Here is a 20,273-nt window from a genome sequence, read left to right as displayed (position 1 = left end):
GTCCCCCCCATTTCAGCAAAGTTTGCAAATGTGACTCCTTCTCTTCTGAGCATTGTAGTTCGTCCGTAGTGCACTTGACGTCCACTTATGGGGTACCTACATACTCAGAAGAGATGGGGTTACACATTTTGGGGGGTCTTTTCTACTATTAACCCTTGCAAAAATGGGAAATTTGTGGGGAATTTTAGTGAAAAAAAAATATATTTTTTATATATGCAAAAGTCGTGAAATCCCTGTGGGGTATTAAGGTTCACTTTACCCCTTGTTACGTTCCCCGAGGGGTCTAGTTTCCAAAATGGTATGCCATGTGTTTTTTTTTGCTGTTCTGGCACCATAGGGGCTTCCTAAATGCGGCATGCCCCCAGAGCAAAATTTGCTTCCAAAAAGCCAAATGTGACTACACCTCTTCTGAGACCTGTAGTGCGCCAGCAGAGCACTTTTCACCCCCATATGGGGGCTGAATCGGGAGAAATTGGGCTTCAAATTTTGGGGGGTATTTTCTGCTTTAACCCTTTGTAAAAATGTTACATTTTTGCGAAAACAAGCATTTTAGGTAAAATTTTTTATTTTTTTTTACATATGCAAAAGTCGTGAAACCCCTGTGGGGTATTAAAGTTCACTTTACCCCTTGTTAAGTTTCAAGGGGATCTAGTTTCCAAAATATAATGCCATGTGGGTTTTTTTTTTGCTGTCCTGGCACCCTAGGGGCTTCCTAAAGGTAACATGCCCCCCAAAAACCATTTCTGAAAAATGTTCTCTCCAAAATCCCCTTGTCGCTCCTTTCCTTCTGAGCCCTCTACTGCGCCCGCCAAACACTTTACATAGACATATGAGGTATGTGCTTACTCGAAAGAAATTGGGCTACAAAAACCAGTAAAAATTTTCTCCTTTTACCCCTTGCAAAAATAAAAAAATTGGGTCTGCAAGAAAATGCGAGTGCAAAAAATGAAGATTTTAAATTTTCTCCTTCACTTTACTGCTATTCCTGTGAAACACCTAAAGGGTTAAAACACGTACTGAATGTCATTTTGAATACTTTGGGGGGTGTAGTTTTTATAATGGGGTCATTTGTGGGGTATTTCTAATATGAAGACCCTTCAAATCCACCTCAAAACTGAACTGGTCACTGAAAAAAAGTGAGTTTGAAAATTTTGTGAAAAATTTGAAAATTGCTGCTGAACTTTGAAGCCCTCTGGTGTCTTCCAAAAGTAAAAACATGTCAATTTTATGATGCAAACATAAAGTAGACATATTGTATATGTGATCCAAATTTTTTTTTATTTTGAATATCCATTTTCCTTACAAGCAGAGAGCTTCAAAGTTAGAAAAATGCAAAATTTTCATTTTTTTTTCATCAAATTTTGGGATTTTTCACCATGAAAGGATGCAAGTTACCGTAAAATTTTACCACTAAGTTAAAGTAGAATATGTCACGAAAAAACAATCTCGGTATCAGAATGATAACTAAAACCATTCCAGAGTTATTAATGTTTAAAGTGACAGTGGTCAGATGTTCAAAAAACGCTCCGGTCCTAAGGTGTAAAATGGCCCGGTCCTTAAGGGGTTAAAACTGTTAATTGTTCCTGCAGTGACCAGTTCCTGAGGTAGACTGTTCCATAAGTTCACAGTTCTCACCGTAAAGAAGTCGTGTCGCCCCTTGAGACTAAACTTTTTCTTCTCCAGACGGAGGGAGTGCCCCCCTCGTCCTTTGGGGGGGGGGGGGTTTAACCTGGAACAGTTTTTCTCCATATTTTTTGTATGGGCCATTAATATACTTATATACGTTTATCATATCCCCCCTTAAACGTCTCTTCTCAAGACTAAACAATTGTAACTCCTTTAATCGCCCCTCATAGCTAAAATGTTCCTTGCCCCATATTAGTTTAGTCGCGCGTCTCTGCACCCTTTCCAGCTCCACAGTGTCCCTTTTATGGACAGGTGCCCAAAACTGAACAGCATATTCCAGGTGAGGCCGTACCAATGCTTTATAAAGGGGGAGTATTATGTCCCTGTCCCTTGAGTCCATGCCTCTTTTGATACATGACAATATCCTGCCGGCTTTGGAAGCAGCAGCCTGACATTGCATGCTATTCTGTAGTCTGTGATCTACAAGTACACCCAGATCCTTCTCTACCAGTGACTCTGCCAGTTTAATCCCCCCTAAGACATACGAGGCATGCATGTTATTAGTACCCAGATGCATAACTTTACATTTATCCACATTGAACCTCATTTGCCAAGTGGATGCCCAGACACTTAGTCTATCCAAGTCATCTTGTAACCTATACACCTCCTCTAAATGACATGTTTTCTTTATTTTGTGTCTCAATACAATTAAAATGTATTAAAAAAAAACTCAAAATATAAACAAAAATTTGTATGTTTAAAATTGCCATAATCTGATCCCCTAGAACTCAAATTTTTCATTATACGGGGCTGTATGAGGACTATTTTTTTTTTTTTTGCGCCATGATCTGTATTTTATTTTGGTAACACCTGCATATTCTGCATGTGATGTGACCAAAAAGCAGCATTTTGGTATTTTTTTTTTTTTTTTTTACATTTACTCCATTCACCGTACAGGATCCTTAACATTATAATTTTGATAGTTCAGCCATTTACGCACTTCCGACATTAAATGTGTTTACTTTTTATTTATTTATTTTTAACACTTTTTGGGGTAATATAAGAAAAAGGGAGATTAAAATTTTTATTGTGGGAGGGGCTTTTTCACATTTAAAGGTGAAATGCAGCGGAAAAAACTTTTACCTTCCCCTGTGCTGGGCTGCAAAAACACAAAAAACTAACTTTAGCTTACCTTCCTACGTTCCCCTGTTGCACTGGTATCAGTGTCCCCTTTCTCTGGGGCTGCTCGGGTCCCTGCTTCTTAGGCTCGAAAGGTCAGCATATTGCCGGCCGCAGTGATGTCCTGCCTCGGCCACTGATTGGCTGAGCCAACTGTCATGTAAGGAGCCGGCCCTAGTGCGCTCAGCCTATCATTGACCGAGGCTGCACATCGCTGCGGCTGGCGATATGCTGACCGCAGTGTGACGTTCTGAGGATAAGAAGCAGGGACCCGAGCAGCGCCGGAGGAATGGGACACCTATACCGCCACAAACGGGGGAACATAGGAAGGTGAGCAAAAGTTTTTTTTTTGTAGGCCCTGCCCAGGGGAAGGTAAAATTTTTGTGCCGCATTTCTTCTGTAAAACCATTCTTATTTCTTTTATTTATTAATTTTTTTACACTTATGTCCCCATAGATTGCTAATATCCGCAATTTACTTCTATGGTATGCTAGAAGGCAGATTACTCCACCTCCCTGTCAGCAAATCCAACTATATTTGCTGTTAATAGGTCTCATCAGACTAGATGACCAGGGTCTGATGACAAAATGAAAGAGACCCCTAGATGTAATTTTTTAAAACATATTCATCAAACAAAGTATATTAAGAATACTTATTTTTTTTTTTAAGGAAATCTGTCCAGGCACTAACTGGTCACCCAGGCTTGTAGTGCGGGTGATACTGATCAAAACGATACTTACCGTGTCCTGAACCGTCCAGCTGTTATTTTGCTTTTTCTTCATATGAAATTAGGTCCTTGGGGCATGGGCGGAGCTACGACCAGAGCTCCAGGCACTCCTACGTCATCTTCAACCGGGTGGGTGCTCCGCTGGCTCATCCATATGCATAATCCCCCTCCCTCCTTGCCCTGCTGGTTTAGTCTACGGCACATATGCCACTTCCAGCATGAAGCAGCACATGCTCTTGTCATAGCTCCGCCCGTGCCCAAAGGACCTCATTTACATATAAAGAAAAAGCTAAATAACGGCGGAAAGGCTGGACTGTTTGGGACACGGTAAGTATTGTTTTGATCAGTATCACCCGCACTACAAGCCTGTATGACAGGTTAGCGCTGTTGATACTGATGACAGATTTCCTGTAAAGCATTAAAAATATTTTTCTAGAGTTACCTACATAGACATAAAAATGTAATAAAAACAACCAAGCTAAACAAAAACAAAGTGAACTTTATTTAAACAGTACAGGAAAATCTTTGTACATTACACTGAAAACGTGCATATATTTACAAGGGCAATTAAATTGTATGCTGCTTCAGGTAAAACAGGACTCTGATACAGAGCTGCTCCTAAAGTTTAAAACCCTAAAAGGCTACATTTCATATACAGTATGTTGCAAAGTTTTTGAAATAATGTATTTATGCTCTCCACACAAGGCGTGAAAGTTAGATTTTTACTTAGTTCTTTTAATTATCAGAATCCACGTCACTATCTCCATGAATGGAGGCAAACTCTTCACTGTCTTCTTCATCCTCCGATAGCTGGATCTGACTGAGCACATTGGGCCCACGATGCTCCTCTTCCTCATCCTCCTCTTCTTCTGATAACTCATAGCCTCCCATGCTACTGAAACTGGTGTCTCTAGTGTTAGATTTCGGGTCAGGCTCCTCATAACTTCCATAACTATAAAACATAGAACAGTGTGACTCATAAGCAAAGCAAATATTTGCTCTTACCATAGAAATGTGTGTATCCTAGTTAAAGAAATTATGTTTTTATTAGGGCTGCACGATTTGGGGGAAATGTGCGATTGTGATTTTGGACCTAAATATTGCGATATGTGATGCGATATAATAAATATAATGGTGAAATCCCCCCATTTCATGTCCAATCGCCTCCATTTCACATCTATCCACCCATTTTATGCCCACCGCCTATTTCACATCTCCCCCCAATCACATTCTCCTCCTCCTTTTCACATTCCCCTTACACTCCTCCCCCCCCCCCCGTCACTTTCTTTTATTCTTGTACTGCAGCAATACACTGGGTTTCCCGGGCGGATTTCAAATCTTCCGCGGGACCCGGGAAACCTAGTGTATTGCTGCAGTACAAGACCTTTCCCCATCAGCCAATCGCTGGCTTGACACGTGACGCCACTGCGGCCAGTGATTGGCTGAAAAGGGAAAGGTCCTACTGTACTAAGAAGAGAGGAAACTCCGAAGCGCATGGAGATGAATCTGCAGGGACTATGTGAGCAGAAGGTTTTTTTTATTTTTCTCCCTGCGCCCTGAGCTCAGTGTTTTTCTAGCAGGGTGCCTCCAGCTGTTGTGAAACTACTACTCCCAGCATGCCCGGACAGCCTTTGCAGGTCCGGGCATGCTAAGAGTTGTAGTTTTGCGACAACTGGAGGCATCCTGGTTGGGAAAGACTGACTTTTAGTATTTAAATTAGTTTTTACCTGCTCTGGCCAGCCCCCGCCACGGGAGCCAGACCAAGCAGATAATCGCATGTTTTCCCGGGGGGCCGTATCGCCATATCGCAAAAAACAAGATTCGATTGCTTTTGCGATATATCGTGCAGCCCTAGTTTTTATGTAAGTGCAATAAGAAGAATGTGCCCATTTGGTTTATCTGCAGTGCCACTTCCTTTTTAATTTTAGAGTGTCTCAATCGTAAATGACCAAGCATTTCATTTTTTACACCCAATGGTTTAACAGTCTAAACATTTTTTTTTATTTGAAATACCAAAATAAATTAGCAGAGGTTTTTTTGAATGACACACTCAGATGTTTGTAATACCATTTTCAGAGTTTTTACTAAGGGTGTATTAAAGTGTAAAAAAGTTAATAAAAGTGAATTAACCCCTTCCTAATAAAACGTTTGAATCCCCCTCCCTTTTTTTAAATAAAATAACAAGATAAAAAATAAAACTAATTATAAATGGTACCGCCGCATGCGTAAATGTCCAAATAATTAAAATATAAGGGTAGCTAAACTGCACGGTTGATGGCGTACACATAAAAAAAAAAATACCAAACTCCAAAATTGTGCATTTTTGGTCACTTCATATACCATAAAAAAAATTATTTTATAAAAAGCGAGCAAAAAGTCCCATCAAAACAAAAATTTTACCGATAAAAACTACAGATCACGGCACAACACATGAGCCCTCATATATCCCTGTATGCAGAAAAATAAAAGTTCTAGGGGTCAGAAGATGACAATTTTAAATATGCTAATTTTGGTGCATGTAGTTATAATTTTTTCTTAGTAGTAAAATAAAATAAAACCTACATACATTGGGTATCCTTGTAACCGTATGGACCTAAAGAATAAAGATAAGGTGTCATTTTTACAGAAAAGTGCACTGCATAAAAACAGAAGCCCCAAAAAGGGAATTTTTTTACATTTTTATTTCAACCCACAAATAATTTTTTTTGTTTCGCCGCAGCTTATGTTATAAAATAAGTGACGTCATTACAAAGTACAATTGGTGATGCAAAAAAAAAAGCCCTTATATGAGTCTGTAAGTGCAAAACTGAAAGAGTATATATATATATATATATATATATATATATGTGTGTGTGTGTGTGTGTGTGTGTGTGTGTGTGTGTGTGTGTGTGTGTGTGTGTAAAAATATGCATAATACACCTGCCATGACTTTGTACAGTGTAAGAGTCCCCCAGAGGTCATTTATACTTCTCTATATCTTGCAGATTTCCTTTTTAACTGAGGCATTCATTGAGCCCCAGTCACAGGAAAAACAGCCTCCTGTGGATGTATTAGTCAATTGCAGAGCCGATCTTGGTCTCTATGTGCTCAGTGTTATGTGGCCAGCAAAATTACAAACTACTTGTTTCTCTTCCTCTGGGTCCCCCAGCTGTCTCTGACAGTCATTGGCTTAACCTGTTTAAGACAGATTGCAGGGTCAGGGGCTTTAAACCCGTGTCCTACATTTATAATGATGACAGCTATAGCCCATTTTGGCCTTAAAAGGGTATTCCGGCTATATACATCTTATCCCCTATCCAAAGGATAGGATATAAGATTTATGATCGCAGGGGTCCCGCCGATGGGGACCCCCACGATCTCGGCGCAGACATGAATGGAGGGGCGTGGCATGACATCACAAGGAGGCGTGGCTGTGACGTCACATCTCCGTATAGGAGGCTGGGGCTGCACAGAGATCACGAGGGTCCCCAGCGGCAGGACCCCTGTGATCATACATCTTATACCCTATCCTTTAGATAGGGGATAAGATGTATAAAGCCAGAATACCCCTTTAAGGACACAGCCAATTTTCATTTTTGCATTAGTTTTTTCCTCTTTGCCTTACAAGTGCCATAACGCCTTCTATTTGGAGGAGGTGTTGCGGCCCCCCCCACAGGGGCTCCAAACAGGATATCCCGGGGGGGGGCCCAATCGCTTGTTTTTTGAGCATGAAACTTGTACTTTAAAAAGAAAACTGCAATTTTGCAACTGTTGGAGGGTTTTGTTTTCACGCAGTGCACTTTATGTTAAAACCGACATATTCTTTTTATTCCTTGGTTCAATACAATTAAAATGATCAATATGTATAGCCTGACTCTGTGGGCAGACTATAAAAGAAGATCCCCAGAGCAGCACGGAGCAGAGAGGGTGAGCTCTGGCCACCATATTCACTCTTAGGACATAAATGTGCATCGTGGTGCGTTAAGTACCAGGGCCCCAAGACATACATTTCCGTCCAATGCCGTTATCTAAAAAAAATCCTGGAATCGTTTCCAGATAATTCATTAAGCATTTGTTTCATCAATAAGTCATCATCTCAGCTACTACAATCTCTTGTATGATAAAACTGCACGGACTCCACAGGGGAACATATGTCAAAGTTACTGATAATTATACGGCTTGTGTCACACAGTTATAATGGAGGAGAAGACAGATTAGCCTCCATGACTATACTTATGGTCTATTTCCTTATTTAGGAGAATACAGAGAAAAAGGATTATTACAGGGTCCTCCCAGCAGGCAGAATGGTACTGCTTGTACCTGCCCATGTTATGCTAGATTGGGGGGAGAAAGCAGGATGAAAGCTGAAAGGCATGATGGTGGCTGATCAAAGCCGGACTACAGGAAAGTAAATGCAATATACACTTAAAAAAATTAGAACGTGATAGATAAGATTGTGCAGAAATGCAACCAACAGTTTGTTAGACATGACATCATGTTACAAAGTTCTGGAAGGAGTTTTTTTTGTACTCACCGTAACTGGCACTGACACCAGGAAAAAAAAGTTGGCTCCTCCCTGGCAGGATATACCTGCCCACTGGAAGTCACGTAATCAGTTTTGTCACAAAGCAGTAGAAGTCAATCAAGAAACAAGTCGAAAGGACCCCAGAAAGGAATCCCGGAGAAACAACCAAGAACCTGAAAAGGCTATCCGGACAGGAATGAAGACATGGGTGGGTGCTGTGTCCCCCAGTGAAGGCTACGAGAAAGAGATTTGACGATGAGTACAAAAAAAAAATAAATCCTTTTCTCAGTCGCTCTTCTTTGGGGGACACAGAGACCATGGGACATACCAAAGCAGTCCCTGGGGTGGGAAGAACAACATCAGAGGAAGGGAGTCAGTCCAGAGACTGAACCCCAGCCGGCAGTAAGACTCACAGACAAGACCCTGGGCTAAAAATGCAACCAAGGTGTGGAACTGAGCGTCCGGCAGCTCCAACTGTCCATGGAGATGGACTAGGACACCGAGGAAGGGACTATCCTTAGAAGAGACTCTAAACCAACAGGCCACAAAGGGGCAATGCAAGGACCCGATGGGCCGAACCAACCTTGAAAGAGGTAGGAAACCAACTCCAAGAAACACAGAACCAGACAGAGGGAGAGCCTGGATGGGAACAAAAAAGGAAAAGGGGAATGACAAACGAACCCCATACAGCGGACCAACCGAAACAAGAGAACCTGGCGAGAAAACGCCAAGGAGAGCTTAAGGCGAGTCAGTCAAGATGAAGACCAGAAACTTGTGGAAAAGAGAGACGGAACCATCTGAGAGGCATGGTGCAGAAGATCTGAACCAAAAAGCTGTAGGCGCCAAAAACCACTGTCTAAGGGCACAGCGTGACACCCGGGGAGAAGAGCGGACTCAAAGAGGACGCACACAGGCTGAACAGCGAGAAGAACCATAGCCATGCTGCAGCCAAAAATGGCCTGACTAGAACAACCAGGTAGCCAGGCTTGCCGGCCATCCCCGGAGTAAATGAACTGGGACAAACCGGAGAAGCGCAGTGATCCTGGGGCAAAGTTTAAGTCTATTAATAAGCTTAATCAAGCCTCCTGTTCTGCTTGGGATAACCCTCCCAAAGTGGATATTGCCACAGCTAAACTGGCAAAGAAGTCCATCTTTCCCTCAGATGACTCCTCTAGACTACCTGATCCTATGGAGAGGAAAGCAGACGGGATTTGCAAGAAATCCTATTCAGCGGCCTCCTCAGCAGCTAAAGTGGCGGAGGCGTCAATTCCGGTAGCCAGATTGCTACGTGTCTGGCTTTCTCATCTCTCCCAGGATATTCAGGAAGGAATGGCGAGGGAAGAACTGTTGAAAAATATGTCGGTAATGAAAACCGCAGCCGACTTTGTGTGATGCCCCGCTGGATACCTTAAAGTTCTCAGCAAGAGCCATGGCATTGAATAATGCCATAAGGAGAGCGCTCTGGATTAAGCAATGGGATGGGGATATCCCAGTCAAATACAACTTTGTGTCCTTGCCGTTTCATCCCTCTTCTCTTTTTGGACCTCAACTTAAAGGAATCCTTAAATCTTTCAGTGAGGAGAAAAGGGAATCCTTTCTATTCAAGAAAAAATTACTTTAAACCTTATAGAAAGGGGTACAGAAGATCTCCTAGGAGGCAGTATTCCTTTCGTCACACTGAAAGAAGAAGACCAAATAGGGGAAGGCAGGAGCCAGCACCTAAGAAGAAGCCGTTCCCCACCAAAAATGAAGGTCAATGACGCCAGCCCACCGGTAGGCGCCAGGCTTCTGGATTTTGCCAACATCTGGTCCAGAACATCCTCAGATGCCTGGGTCAAGACCACGATAAGAAGAGGATATTCACTGGAGCTCAAGAGAAGTCCTCCAGAAAGATTTCTAATCAACAAAACCAATCCAACAGTGATTCACTTAGTGAATCAGTTTGTTCAGAAGAACGCGTTGGAAGAAGTTCCGGAGTCAGAAAGGGGCAAAGGACACTACTCTCCGGTGTTTGCAGTCCCCAAATCAGGAGGAGACTGGAGGCTGATAATAGATTTATCATTCCTGAATCAATTTTTCGTCAAGAAGACGTTCCGTATGGAATCCATTCGGTCAGAACTGCTAAATATCCAGCAGGGGGACTACCGAGCATCCATAGACCTTCAGGATGCGTACCTGCATGTGCCAATATTGAGAAGCCATTGGAAATTTCTCCGGATAGCGATTTGGGAAGGTCAGAAGGTTCATCACTTCCAATTCACTCCCGTTCGGAATTACCTCAGCCCCAGGGTATTCACGAAGATTGTGGCAGTGATAGCAGCGGATCTCAGGGTTAAAGGGATTCACGTCACTCCTTATTTAGACGATTGGCTGGTGAGGGCTCCATCAAGAAGCTTGTTGACTACCCATCTTCAGACGACTATCCAAGTTCTCCAGGATCATGGGTTTTTGATAAATCTGAAGAAGTCGCATCTCACTCCAACCAATTGCCTCACATATTTGGGTTTTATAATAAACTCACAGGATATGACGCTGCAAATTTCCAGCGAAAGGAAAGCGAACATCTGCCAAACTCTGAGCTCTTTTCTTTCTCTCAGCAGCTGCTCCATAAGATATGCCATGAAGGTTCTAGGACTCTTAACATCCACGCTGGATGCAGTTCCCTGGGGAAACGCGCATATCAGGTCTGCAGGAACACATCTTGAGCTCCTGGAACAAACAACAGGATGCCCTGGACTGTTAACTCAACATCCCCAGTTTTCTCAAGAAAGAATTAGAATGGTGGCTGATTCCAGAGAGGTTTCTTCAGGTCAAATCTATGATCTATCTTACCCAGTGGTGTTAACCACGGACGCATCCTTGAAGGGATGGGGAGCCCACATCGCGGATGCTTGGGTGCAGCAGACCTGGACACCAGAGGAAGCGACTCTCTCATCCAATATGAGGGAGTTGAAAGCCATCAAGTTGGCTCTATATCACTTCGAAACCCATTCTGGACCAGAAAGCAGTCAAAGTACAGACGGACAACCTACCATCAGCCTTTTACATCAACAAACAAGTTGTAACCCGGAGCAGGTTGATGCAGAAGGAATGTGCACGAATTATGAGCTGGGCAGGATCACATCTTCTCTCCATATCTGCAGTTCACGTAAAAGGGTCTTTGAATACAACAGCGGACTGGCTGAGCAGGAACATCGTTCTTCCAGGAGAGTGGGAGTTGAATCCCAGAATTTTCAAAATCTTGACTGCCAGATGGGGTCTCCATCCTTTTGGAATCCAGGAAACCTGCGGCCAGGATTGTGTACTCTAGAATATGGGGTCTGTATTCTAGTTGGTGTTCCAGATGTAAAGTCTCTAAATCAGAAGTATCAGCTCTCTTGGATTTTCTACAAGATGGTTTTTCCAAAGGGTTGAAGCCTAATACCTTGAAGGTACAGGTGACTGCTATCAACGCACAGTTGAATGGAATCTTCACGAATAATCCTCTCATCTCCAGATTCTTTAAGGCGATCTTTAAGCTCCGACCTTCTTACCATGACCCTATTCCATCATGGGATCTACCATTGGTCTTAAGACATCTCTGTGAGCAGCCGTTCGAACCAATGGATGGCGCTTAACTGAAGCACCTTTCATTCAAGACCATATTCCTGATTGCTATCACCTCGGCTAGGAGGGTCAGCGAGCTGCAAGCATTAACCAGTAAGGAACCATACTTAAGAATTCTCACTGACACTGTGGTTCTACGCACTATGCTGGGGTTCTTGCCGAAGGTACCATCTGAAGCAAATCTTAATCAGGAAATAGTTCTTCCGGTTTGCACATCTAAAGAAGGAAATAAGCCCCTATTGGATGTGAAGAGGGCGATATTGATCTACTTGGAGAAAACTGCATCATTTAGATCGTCTGAAGGTCTCTTCCGCCAATTTCATGGACCGAATAAGGGCAAGAAGGCGAGCAAGTCCACTTTGGCTAGGTGGCATAGAGATGTCATGAAATTGTGCTACTCCATGGAAGGAATTCAGTCTCCACTCACGCTTAGAGCTCACTCTACAAGATCTACGGCAACTTCGTGGGCGGAAAGGTATCATATACCTATGGATCAAATATGCAGAGCAGCAACATGGGCCTCACCTACCACCTTCACCAAGCACTACAGGTTGGATGTCGCTGCCTCTCAGGGATCGGCCTTTGGCTTGAGTGTTTTCCAAGGAGCTAGTGGCCGATAAAGAATATTTAACCCCCCCCTTTTTTTTTTTTGGTTCTTTGTTACTGCTGGGACGGTCCCATTGTGCGCTGCCACGGATGAACAGGAAGTGGAAAATTTACCTTGTCTGAAATTTTCATTTCCTGGAATCCGTGGCAGCACAAGTATACCCACCCAATAAAAATAATTACTGCTGCAAAAAAATATGCCTATTCATTGTGTTTAGGGGATCTATATAGTATTCTAGGAGGCAGGGCCTCATTAAAGTTAATTCATTGTCTCTATTGCTTGTACTAACTTCTATTTCCAGGTCAATGAGAAACATTAACCCATTGTGTGCCGCCACAGATTCCAGGAAATGAAAATTTCAGACAAGGTAAATTTTCCACTTTTCTACTGTGAATGTGCAATACTGTACACATAATTTTACCATGTGCACTATTATGCTACTTTACCTGTTCTTATACAAGGTAAATGACTTAAAAGCCACCACAGACCTGATATTGCTGTCTTCTATGCCTTGAGAGGTCTCCATTCCTTCCCCATATGACATCATACTTTCATCATTTTCCATCCCCAGTCTGGTATTCTCCTGTAGCATGTGAGGCTGTTTAGGTCTAATTCCTCCTGACTCAATGTCTGAGTCACTGCCACTTTCACTAAGCTGGATGGCTGCATAATTTATAAGAAAAAATGTTAAAACATCACAAATGACAAAATTTTCTGTAAAGTATGATCAACACAAACTAAACACTATGCTATTTTATAAAAATAAATGTTGAATTTTAAGGTAATAAATACACAGCTACAGATGTAAACAATTGATATCATACAGAGCATCATTAACGTTTACATAACATAACAGTTTACATACATGAGAAGGGATTATCTCCTTCCTCATCGCTTCCATCATCATCATCTTCACCATCAGACATCAGTAAATCCTCGTATAATACACTGGCCTGCGGCTGTTGCACTGTATTCTCATCTTCCTCAGCCAAATCCCCATCAACATCCTCAATTTCCTAAGACATTATTAGGAATAAAAAGAAATAACAGAATGTAGTCTTTAATTTCTTTGAACAATGATCTTCTCACTGTTAGGGGAATGCTTACAGGGGCTGGAGTCTTAGGTTTCCCATCATCATCATCATCATCATCTTCATATCCTTCAATGTCAATATCTGAATCATCTTCCCCTAGACGGTTCCTTCCTAGTCTCATCTGCAGATAAAAATTTCAACAATAAAAAAAAATATTAGTAGCAACAAAATCTATAATGTGAGACCATGGTAGATAATTTTTTTTTTTTGGACATAACCAATCTATGAGGGAGCTTTATCAAAACTTGTGCAGAGGAAAAGTTGACCAGTTGCCCATAGCAATTTATCAGATCGCATCTTTTTGAAAAGGCCTCTGAAAAATGAAAGCAGCGATCTGATTGGTTGCAATGGACAACTTTTCCACTGCACAGGTTTTGATAAATTTCCCACTATATGTTGTGTCCCCTACTGATAGCTAGATCAAAAAGGCTGTGGCCCCCATATGTAACCACAAAAAGAACAAAGAGACTTGCTGCTCAAATAGTGTTCACTGCTCACTGCTGCTCAAATCATGTCTTCCCCAACAGCCTTCCCTGACCTGTGCCTCCCTGACTAGCCCCCCCCCCCCTGTGTATGGAGTGATAACTGCTGCGCAGCACTCAGGAGCAGCCGGCATCTTCCGTCCCTTCCCACACCGCAAACATGGCAATGGCAGCGCGCCACAGCCAGCAGCTGCAGGAGGAGTCCACAGCACTCACACTACTCCCTCAGCGTGCCCTCGCTCATGTACCGCCCGCAGTGAGTACCTCTGGACTCCCCACTCCAGGACCTGGGTGCAACGGGGCACATAGTGATCAGGAAGCCGGCTCCTCTGCCCCTCCATGTGCTTCCTTTGAGCCAACAATTCCCCATGCAGAGCCTCCTGTCTATTGTCAGGAGGTACCTGCACTGGGCTTGGTAGAAAAAAAAGCAAAGTTCCCACTGTGTTAGGTACTCTTAGAGTACATGTGATACATTAGGTGTTTGTGTTCTTCTTTACTTCTTTTGTATCACGCTTATTTCCACTCTTATCCCCTACTTAGACCCCTCTGTCATCTACTGTCCTGCCAGCCTCTGTCCTCTTGGTGTGAGGCTGTGAGTGTTAGTAGTTTGGGTGGTTGAGTTTGTGTTTTTTTTTATCTCCTTGTTCCCACACATATGCATGTGATTTCATGGAACGTCAAGGGCCTCCGTTCTCCGGACAAGAGGGTGCAAATACTCCACCACCTGAAGCGGCTTCAGCCTGATGACGCCCTTCTACAGGAGACCCACCTAGCCTCCGAGGACCTACTTCGTATGTCTAAACTCTGGGTTGGGGAGGTGATTGGGGCTCCAGCGGTGTGGGGTAAGGTGGGTACCCTGGTACTCATTAACAAGAATTTTAGTGGCACCATACTGTCCACGGAGGTGGATGGGGAAGGGCGATGGGTGAAGATATTGGTTCGATTTGAGGGTCATGATTATAGTATCTATAGTTGCTATACCCCAAATGTAGACAACAAGCGTTCTATTCAGTGCTTGGAGTACATGATTCTAAGTGATCCTGTCCCGTTCAAAATTGTGAGGGGTGATATGAGTGCAGTGGCAGCTACGGTTAAGGATAGGAAGGGTGGGGAGGCCTCTAGATTGACTATTCGACTGAGTGATAGAACCTTTGCTCGGTTTCTTGAGACAGCAAAACTTCATGACCCCTGGAGGTTGATACATTCGGACAGCAGAGAATTTAACCATTACTCCCATAGTCACTCCTCGGGGTCACGGATTGACTATCTTTTTGTGTCCTCTGATCTTTTGCTACGTGCTACAGACTCAGTCACCTATCTCTCTCACGCTCTCTGACACCTTCCCAAAGGGGGCAGATTTTCAATGGCATTTCCCTGCCTATATGACGAAGGATGATAACTTTATTGATTCATTGAAGACTTGGTGGACTGACTTCTCATGGAATAATAGCGAGCATCTCTCCAATGCTCCATTGTATTAGGACATTGCTAAATCAGTACTTCATGGTCGCTTGGTTGCCTATATGACCCCTGTGAAAAAAGTCACTCCATGATTTCCAGGAGGCCAGCAAGGCCTTGCAAAAATCCTATACTCACTTTCTCTCCCGGCCTTCTGAGGCGGCTTGCCAGGCGTGGAAGATGGCGAAAATGACTTTTGATCTTTGGTTAGAGCATAAATGTATGGCTTCCTTTTCTAGATTTAAGGCAGAGTTGTTCCATTTTGGTAATAAGTCAGGTCACCTACTTGCTTGATTGGCAAAGGGCCGCAGAACACCTCAGTACTTCTCTGGACTTCGTGGCGTCCACACAGATCCTAGAGAAATTAATTCCATGTTCAGCTCCTACTTTAACTTCTTGTACTCCCCAACTAAGGCGGACATGGTTGCTGGTAAGAAGTTTCTAAATTGTTTCAGCTTCCTGTACTGTCTGATGATCAACAGGCAGTGCTAAATGCAGGCTTTTCGGAAGACGAAGTCCAGCTAACCATAAAGCACAGAATACAAAAGCCTATGGCCCAGATGGCTTCCCTGGGGAGTTTTATAAAGGATTGACTAAGTTGTGCCGCCACTGATGTCTTACTTCAACCATTTACTCCACACAGGCTCTCTGCCTTTTCACACTAACACTGCTATCATTAAACGCCTACTAAAACCTGGCAAGGATCCCCTTCTCCCTCAGTCTTATCACTCCATTTCCCTCATTAACCAAGACCTTAAATTGATCTCCCAATTATTAGCAGACCGTCTAAGCCAATTTCTTCCCTCCCTGGTAGGCCCCTCGCAGGTAGGTTTTGTTCGCAACTGCTCAGCGGTCACTAATATTTGTAAGGTATTGACTGTCCTTGAAAGGGTGCAGCACCATCCCAGGTCCAACGATAACCCATTATTATTGGCTCTAGATTCCGAGAAGGCTTTTAATAATGTTCAATGGGACTGGCTTGGGGTGCTGCTGGACAAAGTGGGCATCACTGGTTGGTTTGCACCTTTTTAGGGGGTCTTTATTCCTCACCCATGGCACGAATCTATACCTCGTCCATATTGTCCCAGCCTTTTGCTCTTTTTAAGGGCATGAGACAGGGCCGCCCCCTGTCCCCCTCCATTCCAATTTAGCTTTAGAACCCCTAGCGCGCTACCTGGAGGACTCGGACTTGTACACGGGTATTACTATCCAGCGGAAAGAGGTCAAATTGACTCTTTTCACGGATGACATCCTCATCTTCCTGGCCGACCCGGGTGCTCATTATGTCCCCTTAATGTCTACCCTTACACATTTTGGCTACTTCTCTGGATATAAAGTCAACCCGACAAAAAGTGAATTTATCTCTTTGAGACCTCCTAGACTGGCCTCTCCTCAAATCCTCTGTCACATACCTTGGGATCAAGATAGGTAAACTTTCCTCCTCTTTGTACACTTTGAACTACCCCCCTCTTTTTAAGCAAACACCTATTTTGTTTCTAGGCAAATGTCACTTAATTAAGATGATCAGCTTTCCCCGTTTACTGTACCAATTACTCCCCAATATTCGTGGTTATAATCTATCATGTCTATTTCTGCATGTTATTAATTGAATCTATCAATCTAATTACCACTCAAATTTTTCTCTGGTGGCAGACCTGGTTTAGCCTTGGGACTTGGTCTCCTGATTGCACACCTGTATCCCGCGCTTTTCTGCCTATGTAAAGCGTTCGTTGGTGATTAGAGACACCAACCTTACCTGGAAGGCTGTTCATAAAGCTTATGGTTTTCCCTTCCTGCTGTCCGGTCGCCTCAACCTTTGGAGTCATCCCGAGGTTCCGCAAGGTAGGGAAAATACCTTGTTTGAGACCTGGCGACTTAAGGGGGTTCACGAGGCAATGCAATTGATACACGCAGATGACAAGCGCTGGCTGCCCCTGCAGGAAATTCTCTCAAAATTCTCCTTGCTGCCCTCTCAATTCCTCCAGGTGTCTCAACTCCTTTCTTTTTCACTTCCAGACTTCGAAATCCCTGTTTGGAAGCCACTCCATACCAACTCGATGTTATCATAGGCACACAACCTTGAAAAGCATCTCTGTCAGGTCTCTATAGGAACTTTAATGATAATTTCTGGAAAGTCTCCAAACACTATTCTCTGAATGGGAGGCAATCCTACACACACCTGACTTGCGTGATCTTATTCTGGCCAAGGTTAGGGCCATTGTTTAAATGAGAGGTGGCTCAAAACTTTTTTATTTTTTTAAATGATGCACTATGGTTACTGGGGTTTTTTAACATTCCAGCCTCCGCTGCTTTCCCTGAAAGGCTCACTTCCTGCCCCAAATGTGGTGAGTCGGATACAGATTTTTTATACGGGATATGGACCTGTTTTAAGACTAAGCTCTTTTGGACGGAGATTAGCCAATACATTGCGGATCTGTGGAAGGTTAGGATTGTGAGGACCTTGGCTTTCTTTCTCTTGACTTGCTCCTGTAATTTCTCCCCCCCCCCTTTTTTTTCTTTATTTTTTATTTAGGTTGGTTGACTGTGTGAATAGAATTTTATAGAACTGAAAAATCCCAATAAATAAAGTTGTAAAAATAAAATATAATTACAAAAAAATAAAAGTAAAGTTATTACCAAGCTTCTCTTTCCAAGTGAAGCTGTAGCTGCTTCTGTGGCTGACATATTGCTTTCATCAGGGTAGTAAGGAGCTTCCTGGGACATGCTGAGGGACGTGTTTGTGTCATAGTAGTCAGGAGGCTGCAGGATAACAGAGAAAGAATCATGGGTCATTCCACAAATTATTCATATTAGTTAAATGGGTACTCCAGGGATGTTAATATATCGTGTTTCTCCGAAAATAAGACCGGGTCTTATATTAATTTTAGTCACAAAAAAACACACTAGGGCTTATTTTCAGGGTAGGGCTTATATTTACGGTATGTACATTTAACAACATGGCGGTTCCACGGTATTTAACTTTATTTACACCCCCCCACATTATCATCATGTGATGGGCGCAGCTCTGCCCCCCAACGCGCCCCCCCCTCCCCCGCGCCGGTTTATGAGCCCAGCGCTGCAACCCCCCCCCCCCCCCCATCAGGGGACTAATCATATGTCACCGCGAGCGCAGCTTCTCTCCCCCCCTGCCAAATAATTATCAGCCGCTCCACTGAACTTTGTATTCCTGTGCCCAGGCTGCAAATATACCTTCGTCCTCTGTTCCCCCGTTGCTAAGGAACCGGCCTCATTGTCCTCCGCTGTTCTCGCTGCGGTCCTGGGGAGGGGAACGTCACAGAGCCTTTAGCCTATCACCGGCTGCAGCGATGTCCCGCCTCGGCCGATGATAGGCTGAGAGCACTGTGATGTAAGAAGCAGGCCGGCTTCTTACATGACAGTGGGCTCAGCCTATCATCAGCCGAGACGGGACATCGCTGCGGCCGGTGAAAGGCTGAAGGCTCTGTGACGTTCCCCTCCCCAGGACCGCAGCGAGAACAGAGGAGGACAGTGAGGCCGGTTCCTTAGCATTCTGTTTTTCTTTTGGCTTTAATAGATGGTATGTGCAGCCACACACTATCTGCAAAGCAATCTCTGCAGGGTCCTTAGTCAGGTGAACAGGCATCATAACGAACAAAAGGTTAGTCCCATATTCCTTCCTAACTCTAAGTATTATGATATGTGTTGTAATTGTAAGGGCCTTAATGGCTGCCTAAAGTGTTATACTTATTTCAGGTAACTTTTCAAGATAAGCCGCCGTTTGTGTACATGAGGGGTATCACTGTATGTCATATAACTTTTGTATGGCATTTTTTTTTCTGCAGATGCCACCTCAAATTTCCAGTTGTTCCTTGCATAGAGGAGACAACACTTCCCTTCTAGATCTCTATAGCACTCTTTTAAAGGCAGCAAGGAGGACATTATAGAACAATGCTGAACATAGCAGTGAATCTAGCCTTGGGGTAATACCTAAATACCTACTATAAACTCCTATAGTCTTTTTGCAGTCTCTCTGATTTTGGCACTTTCTAGAAACTCCCACCCGCTTTCAAACCCCCCTTCTCCATAGACCTTTATGGCCAGCATGTAACCTGATCCCTCAATGGGCAGACCATGGTTCTCAGACAAGCAAAAAAACAAAATAAAATAAATATGGGTCATGAGCTGACCGTAGTCACTATCCGACTCCGTACGGCTCATTCCAATGAATAGGATGCCGTATTGCATAGTCGTAGTGTGAATTTAGCCTTAGTGTCACTTCCTATTGGCAGCAGCTAATACCAACAGTCTTTTGCGTCCCCAAATAATACGAGCGAGAAAGAGGCATTTTTCTCTGATACATTTACCATATCTCTTCTTTCGTACATTTGCTTGTACTTTTGCAAAGTTTGTTGAAACAGTGACCATTTAAAGGGGTATTCCGCTGTTAGACATCTTATCCCCTATCCAAAGGAAAGGAGATCAGAAGTCTGATCGCAGGGGGCCCTCCGATGGGCCCGGTACCTCAGCAGCCCGTAGCTAAGTTTTCTCCGAGTCTGATGACGGGCGGTGCAGGGGAAGGGGCATCGTGAAGTCACAGCACGCCCCCTCGTGACGTCATACCCCAGCCCCTCAATATAAGTCTATGGGAGGGTGCGTGACGCCCCTTCCATAGACTTGCATTGAGGGGGGCGGCCGTGACGTCACGAGGGGCGGCTGAGGAAATCGCTGGGGGCCCCATCGTAGGGTTCCCAGCGATCAGACATCTGTTAGGGGATACCCCTTTAAGACATCTTGGGTTTTCTATCTTGGTCTTATGGAAAGATGCCCAGACATACGTACTAACCTGGGGAGTATATGGTCCAGGAGTCATTGGATCCAGACTCTCTAGATCAGCATCATCCAGAGCAGCCTCTTTAGCTGTGCAAATATCCTTTTCTAGTTGTGTTAGGTGCTCATCATACTGGTTCAGTAAAAAATAAAAAAAAATCAGTGTACAATATGAAAAAGTGTA

The 20,273-nt window shown here is 43.6% G+C and overlaps 1 protein-coding gene across 1 annotated transcript in view; it reads right to left on the bottom strand.

Moving 5' to 3' along the window:
• Positions 1 to 4,011: 4,011 nt before the first annotated feature.
• Positions 4,012 to 20,273, bottom strand: part of TAF1 (TATA-box binding protein associated factor 1) — a gene marked incomplete at its 5' end in the record, with an annotated part of 82,329 nt that continues 66,067 nt past the window's right edge. The window contains 6 exon segments of the mRNA XM_056539530.1: positions 4,012 to 4,484; positions 12,738 to 12,912; positions 13,115 to 13,265; positions 13,357 to 13,464; positions 17,921 to 18,043; positions 20,106 to 20,222. Coding sequence (XP_056395505.1) covers positions 4,268 to 4,484; positions 12,738 to 12,912; positions 13,115 to 13,265; positions 13,357 to 13,464; positions 17,921 to 18,043; positions 20,106 to 20,222 — 891 coding nt within the window.

The sequence above is a fragment of the Hyla sarda genome, chromosome 9, assembly GCF_029499605.1.
Source record: "Hyla sarda isolate aHylSar1 chromosome 9, aHylSar1.hap1, whole genome shotgun sequence".
Taxonomy (NCBI): domain Eukaryota; kingdom Metazoa; phylum Chordata; class Amphibia; order Anura; family Hylidae; genus Hyla; species Hyla sarda.
This window is presented reverse-complemented; position numbering and strand designations above follow the sequence as displayed.